The sequence below is a fragment of the Schistocerca serialis genome, chromosome 11 (assembly GCF_023864345.2).
Source record: "Schistocerca serialis cubense isolate TAMUIC-IGC-003099 chromosome 11, iqSchSeri2.2, whole genome shotgun sequence".
NCBI classification, from domain to species: Eukaryota; Metazoa; Arthropoda; class Insecta; order Orthoptera; family Acrididae; genus Schistocerca; species Schistocerca serialis.
In genome coordinates, this window is record NC_064648.1 from 113,526,822 (window position 1) to 113,539,876 (window position 13,055).

Here is a 13,055-nt window from a genome sequence, read left to right on the forward strand (position 1 = left end):
AGGGCAGCAGTGGAACACTTTCTGTATCCAGAATGGCCCGTACAGAACCAGCAAAACGCAACATGCAGTCACGACGGGTGATACGCCAGTATGGCGATGACGAATACACTCTTCCAATGTGCGTTCACCGCGATGTCGCCAAACACGGATGCGACCATCATGATGCTGTAAACAGAACCTGGATTCGCCCGAAAAAATGACGTTTTGCCATTCGTGCACCCAGGTTCGTCGTCGAGTACACCATCGCAGGCGCCTATGTCTCCAATTTGTCGACTGAGGGACCGAGACATGGCTGCACGATCCGTTACAGCCGTGCGGATAAGATGCCTGTCATCTCGACTGATAGTGATACGAGGCCGTTGGGATCCAGGGCGGCGTTCCGTATTACCCTCCTGAACCCACCGATTCCATATTCTGCTAACAGTCATCGGATCTCGACCAACGCGAGCAGCAATGTCGCGATACGATAAACCGCAATCGTGATAGGCTACAATCCGAAACGTGATGGTACGCATTTCTCCTCCTTACACGAGGTATCACAACAACGTTTCACCAGGCAACGGCGGTCAACTGCTGTTTGTGTATGAGAAATCGAAGAACCTTCAGCATCGCGGCGCGTCAGCAATCGTTGGTTAATATATTAAAAAACTAGAAACCCGCCTCGATTGCGAAAAAAGCGGGTCATGGCCCATCGAACATAGGCCGGTGTGAGGTGGAGGTTACACCATTAACTTAAGTAACGGTTTAGACTTTGTACAAATGTACTGTTTGTGTTTTCCTTTTTTTCGTTTATAAGTGTATAGCTGCGGTGTTCTTTTAATCATTGACAAAGGTCTTCTTAGGCACTTGTGGGTTTTATTGTTCTGAAGACGGTGTAGCTGTCTTACGCCGAAACCTAGGTTAACACTAGGTACTTTTTTCGCAATCGATGCAGGTTTGTAGTTTTTTAATATATGAGAAAGCGGTTGGAAACTTTCCTCATGTCAGCGCGTTGTAGGTGTCGCCACCGGCGCCAACCTTGTGTGAATGCTCTGAAAAGCTAATCATTTGCATATCAGAGCATATTCTTCCTGTCGGTTAAATTTCGCGTCTGTAGCACGTCATCTTCGTGGTGTAGAAATTTTAATGGCCTGTAGTGTATATGCTCACGTTTAAATTCTTTTGCGACAGTAGAGTGGCGCTGTTTTTTTTTTTTTAACATTAGGATGGTCGTCCTCACATGGCACTTGAGTCTATGAGCCGTATGCGTGATGTTGAGATGTCCCAGAGGGCAGCAAGTCCCCGGTAGGAAGTGTGTGGAAGCAGCTCGGACGCCAGCTAGCTCCGTCTCTGTACCAGTACCAGTGGTATCAAGGACCATTTACAAGAGATGTAGGCAGCGTGCTTTGGGAGAGGATACAGTGGTTTTATAAAGATCCTTTTCCAGTTGAGTCAGTGCTTGCATGGAGGCCAGAGCGGATGGAAGTACATACTGATAGGTCGGCTGATACTGTAAAATTTCTTTCTATATTTAACTCGGTTTTGTAGTCACTGCATAAAATAGCTTCTGAACTCCGTAATGTTTTATTTCCTTTGTCCCCCCCTTCGCCTCCGGGTGCTTGAAGTTTTTTTTTTCTCTTTTTTTCTTCTAAGGGCTTCGCAGGTAATTTGTAACTGCATACACGTCTGTACGCTACAAACTACTGTAAATTGTTTGGGAGACGCTACTTACAAGGGAACCTCCCCATCGCACCCCCCTCAGATTTAGTTATAAGTTGGCACAGTGGATAGGCCTTGATAAACTGAACACAGATCAATTGAGAAAACAGGAAAAAGTTGTGTGGAACTATGAAAAAAATAAGCAAAATATACAAACTGAGTAGTACATGCGCAAGATAAGCAACATCAAGGGGAGTGTGATCTTAGGAACACCGTGGTCCCGTGGTTAGCGTGGGCAGCTGCAGTATGAAAGGTCCTGAGTTCGAGTCTTCCCTGTACTGAGAATTTTAATTTTTTATTTTCAGACAATTATTTTGCGAAGTTGCACAGGTACACAGAGCAATATAGTTTACGTTATCGTGTGTCAATTATCAAAGTTCAGGTAAACACACATAATCAATTGCGCTCTCCAAAATTCCAGGACATGTTCAGATTTTCTTGGACATATGCAGGATTTGACGGTCTACACAAGGAAAAATTTGAAAACGTTAAAAACATGTGTTTTGACAGAGCAAGGGAAAACTGTGCGACTGTGAAACTGTTGCATTTATTTGTTGCAGTTTATGTGACAAACTCTTATGTTTTCATCACTTTTCTGGGAGTGATTATCACATCCAAAAGAAAACCTAAATCGGGCAAGGTAGAAGAATCTTTTTACCCATTCGCCAAGTGTACAAGTTAGGTGGGTCGACAACATATTCCTGTCATGTGACGCACATGCCGTCACCAGTGTCGTATAGAATATATCAGATGTGTTTTCCTGTGGAGGAATCGGTTGAGCTATGACCTTGCGATTAAATGTTTCCGGTTCCCATTGGAGAGGCACGTCCTTTCGTCTACTAATCGCACGGTTTTGCGGTGCGGTCGCAAAACAAAGACACTAAACTTATTACAATGAACAGAGACGTCAGTGAACGAACGGACAGATCATAACTGTACTAAAATAAAGAAAGTAAGATTTTCACTCATGGGAAGACTTGAACCAAGGACCTCTCCTTCTGCAGCTGCTCACGCTTCCACGGGACCACGGCACTTCTGAGCTCACGTTTTCCTTGATGTTGCCTATGTAGCCCATGGACTACTCAGTTTGTATATTTTGCTTATTTTTTTCACAGTTCCACACAACTTCTTCCTGTTTTCTCAATTGATTTGTGTTCAGTTTATCAATGCCTATCCACTGTGCCAAGTTATAACTAAATCTGAGGGGGGTGCGATGGGGAGGTTCCCTTGTTAGTATACGAGAATCATTTGCTGTTCTCACATGCTGACACTGTCGTCTCTGTAAGGCGGATGGAGCAAGAAGCATTTGCGCAATGCTTGGCCGTCGATCTCAGACTTGTTACTCATCGCAAAATTTATGTACGTTTCTAGTATTCACGACTGTCTGTGATTCTCCTAAACAGATGGGTTAAAGTGCCGTGCGTTATAAGAAACGCTGCTATCCTCGCAATCTCTACATAATGTAATTTTGTTTCTATCGGTTTGACGCTGTTATCGACGTCGTCCTCCAATGCAGGTGGATGTGGACCTTTGGGAAAGAGTGCTAAAGAGTGCCTGTAGTCGCCACCGTCATTTCGTTGTGCGCGACGTTATGGAGCTCCAGACATGAATGAATGCAGGTTCTGTTTACAGCATCGTCATGGTCGCAGCCGTCTTTGGTGACATCGCGGTGAACGCACATTGGAAGCGTGTATTCAACATCGCCATTCTGGCGTATCACCCGGCGTGCCATTGTTTACGCGCCTCGGGTACCTCTTGTTCGTATTGACGTCACTTTGAACAGTTACATTTCAGATCTGTAGCGACCCGTGGTCTACCCTTCATTCGATCCCCGCGAAACCCTACATTTCAGCAGGATAATGCAGGACCGCATGTTGCAGGTCCTGTACGGGCCTTTCTGGATGCAGAAAATGTTCGACTGCTGCCCTGGCCAGCTCATTCTCCAGATCTCTCACCAACTGAAAACGTCTGGTCAATGGTGGCCGAGCAACTGACTCGTCACAATACGCCAGTCACTACTCTTGATGAACTGTGTTATCGTGTTGAAGCTGCATGGGCAGCTGTACCTGCACACACCATCCAAGCTCTGTTTGACTCAATGCCCAGGCGTATCAACGCCGTTATTACGGCCAGAGGTTGTTGTTCTGGGTACTGATTTCTCAGGCTCTATGCACCCAAATTGCGTGAAAATGTAATCACATGTCAGTTCTAGTATAATATAATTGCCCAAAGAATACCCGTTTATCATCTGTATTTCTTCTGGGTGCAGCAGTTTTAATGGCCAGTAGTGTAAGTGCCTGGCAGAGCAGTGCAAGGAATCACTCGTCAGTTCCGTAGTGTGACCAGGAGCTGCTCGTAAGCCACACAAGTGGTAGTGAGGCCTTCATTGTGCTAGAACTCCCCACTCGCACTAAACCTCCAGAAACGTCTCAGTTTAGTTTGTGAGTCCGTAGATGGTGATATAAGGGGCGTACAGTATAACTGGCCACGACTTCCCACCCGATTTTTTGCGATAATTAAGCCAGTCCGTCCTTGAACTGCCTTAGTGAGCTATAGCGTAGGATTTCATCGTACCTGCTGTGTGCAGATGGTCTCGTAGGTTTTATTTCTCCTTGCAGAGTCGTAGCTGCGTTGTCCAACGCTGAAAGTGCAATACTACTCTCTGTGTTTGACGTAATGAAACGAGAAGAAGTTTTTTTTGTGCAAGTAAGTTTTTACAGAGGGTAGCAGTACGGCGCGTTTATACAAGAGGCACCATAAAATGAAATCGTTCACGCTGCTTAGATGCTTAGAGATGCTCTACCACATGATTAGGTCAGAAGGCATCCTATCGACACTGCCGATTACGGAGTCCAGCCTCTAACTTGAGAGTAAAATCGGTGTAATTCGTATAAGAGCGTACATCCTTGATTATGGCAAACTCATTCATATATTTACGAAGGCAGTTCATTAAGTAATGCAACACATTTTTTTTCTCGGCCAGTTTTGGTTGAAAAAACCGGAAATTTCTTGTGGAATATTTTCAAACATTCCCGCTTCGTCTCGTATAGTTTCATTGACTTCCGACAGGTGGCAGCGCTGTACGGAGCTGTTAAAATGGCGTCTGTAACGGATGTGCGTTGCAAACAACGGGCAGTGATCGAGTTTCTTTTGGCGGAAAACCAGGGCATCTCAGATATTCACAGGCGCTTTGCAGAATGTCTACGGTGATCTGGCAGTGGACAAAAGCACAGTGAGTCGTTGGGCAAAGCGTGTGTCATCATCGCCGCAAGGTCAAGCAAGACTGTCTGATCTCCCGCGTGCGGGCCGGCCGTGCACAGCTGTGACTCCTGCAATGGCGGAGCGTGCGAACACACTCGTTCGAGATGATCGACGGATCACCATCAAACAACTCAGTGCTCAACTTGACATCTCTGTTGGTAGTGCTGTCACAATTGTTCACCAGTTGGGATATTCCCGCTGTGTCCCTCGTTGTCTAACCGAACACCGTAAAGAGCAAAGGAGAACCATCTGTGCGGAATTGCTTGCTCGTCATGTGGCTGAGGGTGACAATTTCTTGTCAAAGATTGTTACAGGCGATGAAACACGGGTTCATCACTTCGAACCTGAAACAAAATGGCAATCAACGGAGTGGCGCCACACCCACTCCCCTACCGAGAAAAAGTTTAAAGCCATACCCTCAGCCGGTAAAGTCACGGTTACAGTCTTCTGGGACGCTGAAGGGGTTATTCTGTTCGATGTCCTTCCCCGTGGTCAAACGATCAACTCTGAAGTGTATTGTGCTACTCTTCAGAAATTGAAGAAACGACTTCAGCGTGTTCGTAGGCACAAAAATCTGAATGAACTTCTCCTTCTTCGTGACAACGCAAGACCTCACACAAGTCTTCGCACCCGAGAGGAGCTCACAAAACTTCAGTGGACTGTTCTTCCTCATGCACCCTACAGCCCCGATCTCGCACCGTCGGATTTCCATATGTTTGGCCCAATGGAGGACGCAATCCGTGGGAGGCACTACGCGGATGATGAAGAAGTTATTGATGCAGTAAGACGTTGGCTCCGACATCGACCAGTGGAATGGTACCGTGCAGGCATACAGGCCTTCATTTCAAGGTGGCGTAAGGCCGTAGCATTGAATGGAGATTACGTTGAAAAATAGTGTTGTGTAGCTAAAAGATTGGGGAATAACCTGGTGTATTTCAATGCTGAATAAAACAACCCCTGTTTCAGAAAAAAAAGTGTTGCATTACTTATTGAACTGCCCTCGTATTAAGATCGACGTTTCGTGGCACTGTAAAATTACTAAAAGGTAACATTTAGACCCGTAGACTCTTCCTAATGTCTGCGTGGGAAAAGGCAACTTTCGTTAGCAAGTATTTATGAATAACAATTACTTTGTACAAGTACTTTTCATGCATATGTCATTGCTGACGTCACGAGCGAATTCTGCATCGGCACCTCATCCCACTGGCTCTGAAAGCCTTTGCTACCCAGCGTGGGAGCCTACCGCTCGTTCCTTACTCCGTACGTAGTAGAGATGGGCAAACTCGTTCATCCTTGGGAACTAGTTCACTGGCGATCGCTCTTTTCTGGGAGCCGTTCATTTTTACTCGTTCACTGTTCATTGTCCTTGGTATATGGTTCTTATGAAAAACTGAAAATTAGTAGCATAGGTGACTGAAGGACGGAAGGCGCCAACAGGGGCCCCTTGTCTCCCTCCTCTGGAGTACAGAGTTTTTATTCATAACAGAATTCTCACACACTTGTAACTTTCGTGATTCTGCAAAACATCTCGTTTAGCCAACTGTAGCGTTATGTGGCTGATCGCACGAAAAACCGGACCCGAGTACAGATTGCTCGCCAATCGCGCGACTGCTACGGTCGCAGGTTCGAATCCTGCCACGGGCATGGATGTGTGTGATGTCCTTAGGTTAGTTAGGTTTAAGTAGTTCTAAGTTCAAGGGGACTGATGACCTGAGATGTTAAGTCCCATAGTAGTCAGAGCCATTTGAACCATCTGAGAGGCAACTAAAAGCGAACGACCGTTACAGCGTGTTAAAACAAACGTGAGTTGCATCCTCGTAGTGTTGCTAGCGCCTCTTACGCGACTGGCGCGAAATCTGATTGCAGAAAGATGCCTACCAACTTTCGTTTCTATCGCGTAACTCCCTCTAGGTGGTCTGATTTTTTTCTTCCGTCAGTTTATTGTGGAGGAAGAGGTAAGTTGTTGAAACGTTCCCGTCTCCTCCATATCTCTTTTGTTACGCAACCTTCCCTTCTACAATAACCTATGAAACCTTCCCTTAGGATTTCTATCTCTTGCTTAATAATAACAAATGAAATCTTCCCTCTGAAATAAATTCTCTTTCTCAATCTTCGCATACAAATTTATTTGCTGCTTATTAAAAGTGATTTTCTAATTATTTCGACGAAACATAGAATCTGTCGTCGTCGTGGCCCTCAGTCGTTACCTGCAATAACCCAAAACTGTTCCTCACCTTTTTTACTGTCACTGGATCACCATCTGACTGCTACATCGAACTGCGACATGAATATACTTACTCTGTTTTACTATACTCTATTAGCTGCTGGTGGGCTCTCATAATAAGTGGCTGTATTTATTACCAAAGCTGACGTTATTCTTTAATAGGAAAGCTGAAGTTATTCTTTAATTAATTTGACTGAAGTTACGTAATTCATAGTTAAACTTTTTCTCCACAGCAATAAAATTTTCCAAAGTTGTACGTTGATGGCTTTTGGGATGGATTATAATCAGTAATGCAATATTGCTGGCAAAAGTTAATTACATTCTGAATGAAATGATTTTACAAACGTTCAAGTGGGACTTACTTTTTACAATAATCTTACAACTAGCATTGCGCAAACATACCTTCAGTAGTCTTGAGTTTCGCAAACAAAATAATTCAATAATATTAGTTTCTCTTATGATAATAGGCAGCTGATGTCTCTTTACATCCGTTTATAATCTCTTGTAAGTCATAGCTGGTGGCTGGCAGGCACACCGCTCCTCTCAACCTCTCGCTTCAGACCTGCTACCGACTCCCTTCACATCTCGCTTACTGCTGACTTCCTACGAACGCTAAGGTGCGGTCTCTCCCGCCAACAATGCTTTCTGGTGCAGACAGTCCCTGCTACCATTAGAAAATGTATCAATGCGCGGTCTTTCCCGCTCTTTTCTTAAAATGTATCCGTACGCGGTCTCTCCCGCCCTTTTTAAAATTATACCAACAGTACTCTGGTGCAGACATACCCTGCTACCACAATTATTTCCAACATGACAAATATTAATTATTCCTACTTAATCCTATTAATAAAATATAAACATCTTTCATAAATTGCCGTTTGACAATAGTCAATAGAAATTTACACGTCTTACATAATACTTTGGTGCAGACATTCCCTGGTACCACAATTATATCCAACATGACAAATATTAATTATTACTACTTAATCCTATTAATAAAATATAAACATCTTTCATAAATTGTGGTTTGACTATAGACAATAGAAATATGCACATCTTACATAATACTTTGGTGCAGACATTGCCTGCTACCACAATTATTTCCAACATGACAAATATTAATTATTCCTACTTGATCCTACTAATAAAATATAAACATCTTTCATAAATTGCCGTTTGACAATAGACAATAGAAATTTACGCGTCTTACATAATACTTTGGTGCAGACATTTCCTGCTACCGCAATTATTTCCAACATGACAAATATTAATTATTAGTACTTAATCCTATTAATAAAATATAAACATCTTTCATAAATTGTGGTTTGGCAATAGACAATAGAAATATGCATAAGTGATGACTAACTGAAAACCTCAGCTGCCGACAAGTGTTGTTGTTATACCTCTATGTGGACAGCAGAAAATGTGTGCCCCGACCGGGACTCGAACCCGGGATCTCCTGCTTACATGGCAGATGCTCTATCCATATGAGCCACCGAGGACACAGATGAATAGCGCGACTGCAGGGACTTATCCCTTGCACGCTTCCCGTGAGACTCACATTCCCAACTGTCCACAATTCTACATATGTATTGTACCTTATGGACATTTACCCACTCACTCATTACTCGCGCACGCTTTGGCGATTCCCGTAAGAGTTGGGGCAACCTGTGCGCATTCGCACAGACGAATGTCAATGGCTGGGTAGCCTTTAACTATATATACGAAGACAGTAACTTGTTCTCGAAAGAACGGTTACTGTTGATGACAGTGCAACTTTTCCGTTGAATAAGTGATGAGTAACTGAAAACCTCAGCTGCCGACAAGTGTTGTTGTTATACCTCGATGTGGACAGCTCAAAATGTGTGCCCCGACCGGGACTCGAATCCGGGATCTGGGTAGGCAAATGTCTATAAGGTACAATACATATGTAGAATTGTGGACAGTTGGGAATGTGAGTCTCACGGGAAGCGTGCAAGGGATAAGTCCCTGCAGTCGCACTATTCATCTGTGTCCTCGGTGGCTCAGATGGATAGAGCGTCTGCCATGTAAGCAGGAGATATATAAACATCTTTCATAAATTGTGGTTTGACAGTAGAAATATACACATCTTACATTGTCACCCCTGTTCAAGGCAAGTCCCAGGTTTGTGTTGCTGGGTGCATCCCAAGTTCAGCGTGCTACCCGGACGGACTCTCTGTCCCATCTGGTCAGCAGGTGTGCCCAGTGTGTGAGTGGAGACCCCGTGTGTGTGCGCAGGGCACCAGTGGCTGAAGAACAACCTGGGCGTGGAGCCGCGCTCCGGCTGGTCGGTGGACCCGTTCGGGCACGGCTCGACTGTCCCCTACCTGCTGAAGGCGGCTGGGCTGGGCGGCGCCGTCATCCAGCGCATCCACTACGCCTGGAAGCAGTGGCTGGCTGAGCGCCAGATGGGCGACTTCCTCTGGCGCCAGAACTGGGACCGCGACGGCAGCGCCGACCTGCTCGTGCACAACCAGCCCTTCGACATCTACTCCATCAAGCACTCCTGCGGCCCGCACCCACAGGTAACCGCATCTCGCCTCACTCCCACCACAGTGGTGGACGCCAGTAGTGGACCAAGGGGAGTACGAGCACAGTTTTGACCCGTCTGCGTGACACCTGCCACCACAGTGGTGGACGCCAGTAGTGGACCAACGGGAGTATGAGCACAGTTTTGACCCGTCTACGTGACACCTGCCACCACAGTGGTGGACGCCAGTAGTGGACCAACGGGAGTATGAGCACAGTTTTGATCCGTCTACGTCAGCGTCACGAGGTCCAATAGCATAACTGGACCAGTACGAGCGTGGTATCGATTCTCGTCATGTTTTCTATTCTAAAATTCGGAATCAGGATTGTGGGGTTGTGACACAATGCGCATGTCTGTGAAAGAGGAACCAGTTAGTCCGTCATCCTCCCGTCTCCCATTCCACCAATCAGAGCCCTACTTTTGGGACTCTGATGATGGAAAGCTCCAGGTCCGAGCAATGTCATGTTCAGTTTCTTAAAAATTAAGAAACGAAGGTTGCTACAGAATCAAATTTTCTCTTTGAACTCCTTTTCAAGGTCACCATTTCAAAAACATACAAAATGGTAGCTAGGGGTGACCCTAAAAATACTTGAAAGTGGAAGTTGAAAGTATACCAACCTTCACTTCTTACGAATATTAATTTTTTTTAATAAAATACACATGAAGAGGCTCATACCTAGAATCATCCAACACTAGAACTCCAAGACCAGAGGTTTTACATACACATGCACAGTGTGTCACAACATCACAATCCCGAATCCCTAAATTTGTGGGAAACAGATGAAATTTAAGAAATCTAACATGACGGGAATAGCACCTACGTTACTGATAGTCCAATTTTTGTATCAAACCCTCATGACATTGGCACAGATCCCAGAATGAACTGCTATCTTGGATTGAGGAGGGGGGGGGGGGAGCAGGGTAATGTGCTGGCATTGAAACCCATATAACATCGACATATATGGACCGAAATCAGTGCTTGTCCTCCCCTTCATCCACTATTGATACTCTAGTATCTTGTACAGGATCTATCATAATTATCATTTTATCGTATTATTGTTGTTATTATTTGTTATTTTAGAATAGGCTGCCATGATCAGGAGAAACAAAAGTGTCGTTCTACAGATCGGACAGTGCAATGTTGATCTCTTTATCGGTCTGTAGGTTGAAAAACTTAGAAAGGGTAGTGGATCGGTTGAACTTAGATATAGTGGGAAACATTGAAATTCGCTGGCACGAGGGACAGGACTTCCAGCCAGGCGAATTCAAGATTATAAATATAAAATCAAACAGGGTAATGCAGGAGTAGGTTTAATTGTGAATAAGATATGAATGTGTGTAAGCTGCTATGAACAGCATAGTGAACGCATTATTGTAGCCAAGATAGACACGAAGTTCACACCCAACACAACAGTACAAATTAATATTCCAAGTAACTCCACAGATGACGTGACTGAAGAAATGTATGATGAGAAATCGTTCAGGTAGTTAAGGGAGACCAAAATTTAACTGTGATGAGGGGCTGCAATTCCATAATAAGAAAACAAAGAGAAGGAAAAATTTTAAGTGAATTTTGGATGGGGGTAAAGAAATGAAAGAGGAAACGGCTTGGTAGAATTCTGTGCACAGCATATTTCAGTCATCGCTAAAGCTTGGTTTAAGAATCATGAAAGAAGGGTGTATACATGTAAGAGACCTGGAGACACTGGAAAGTTTCAGATTAAATGTATTGTGGCAACACACAGATTTCGCAAACTGGTTGGGAATTAAGGCGATGGGACCCAGATAAGTTAAAAGGACCAAAGGTTGTTCAGCGTTTCAGAGGGAGCATTAGGCAACGATTGAGTAGAACAGAGGAAAGGAATACAGTAGAAAACGAATGGGTAGCTTCGAGAAATGATATAGTTAAGGCAGCAGGGGATCAGGTAGATGGAAAACCAAGGCTAGTAGAAATCATTGGATAACACAATAAATATTAAACTGAATGAAAAGAGAAAATATAAAAAATGCAGGAAATGATGCAGGCGAAAGAGAGTACAAACATGTAGAGGGTGAGATTGATAGGAAGTGCAAAATGGCTAGAGGACAAATGGTAGGATATGGAACGATGTATCACTAGGGGAAAATGGATACCGCTTAGAGGAAAATTAAGGAGGCCTTTGGAGAAACGAAAAGCAGGTGAATGAGTATCCAGAGCTTAGATGGCAAGCTAGTGCTAAACAAAGTAGGGGAAGCTGAAAGGTGGAAGAAATATGTAGAGAGCCTATACAAAGGAAATGATCTTCAAGGCAATGTTGTAGATTAGATTAGATTAGATTAGATTTACTTTCATTCCAATTGATCCGTAGTGAGGAGGTCCTCCTGGATGTGGAACATGTCAGAAAAACAACAATACATAACAAATATTTACAACTAAAACAAATAAACTAATGTACCATTCCACAGGTCCCAAGTGGAATGATCGTCATTTTTAATGAACACTAAGAGTCATTTTACAAATACTAATGCACTGAATTTAAAATAAAAAACGTTTTTTATTTATTTATAAGGTAATAAACATGTAATACAACTACTGTAATACTTATTTACAATGAACACATTACTGCACTGAAATGGTGCAGAAGTTAGATTATACTTACACACACACACACACACACACACACACACACACACACACACACACACAAATTTTCAGTGAACACATTACTGCACTGAAATTGTGCAGAAGTTATGTTGTACTTATATACAAATCAGTTGGTTTTACTAAGAAATTCATCAATGGAGTAGAAGGAGTTGGCCACCAATAAATCCTTTAGGCTTCTCTTAAACTGAATTTCATTGGTTGTTAAGCTTTTTATGGCTGCTGGCAAGTTATTGAAAATGTGTGTTCCTGAATAATGCACACCTTTTTGTACAAGACTAAGTGACTTTAAATTCTTGTGAAGATTATTCTTATTTCTAGTATTGATTCCATGAATTGAGCTGTTGGTTTGAAAAAGTGATATATTTTTAATGACAAATTTCATTAAGGAATAAATATACTGGGAAGCTGTAGTTAGTATCCCTAGTTCCCTAAACAGGCTTCTGCAGGATGTTCTTGAGTTCACACCACATATAATTCTTACTGCACGTTTTTGTGCCTGGAAAACTTTAGCTTGGCTTGATGAATTACCCCAAAAAATAATCCCATATGACATTATGGAATGAAAGTAAGAATAGTATGCCAGCTTTTTCATTTTTATATCCCCTACGTCTGACAAAATTCGCATTGCAAACAGAGATTTGTTAAGACGCTTCAGCAGTTCTGTGGTGTGCTCCTCCCAA

The 13,055-nt window shown here is 43.5% G+C and overlaps 1 protein-coding gene across 1 annotated transcript in view; it reads left to right on the top strand.

Annotated features, from left to right (window-relative positions):
* Positions 1–13,055, top strand: part of LOC126426710 (alpha-mannosidase 2) — an 813,563-nt gene that overhangs the window by 539,570 nt on the left and 260,938 nt on the right. The window contains exon 5 of the mRNA XM_050088631.1: positions 9,440–9,726. Within this exon, the coding sequence (XP_049944588.1) occupies positions 9,440–9,726 (287 nt within the window). The remainder of the gene's footprint in view (positions 1–9,439; positions 9,727–13,055) is intronic.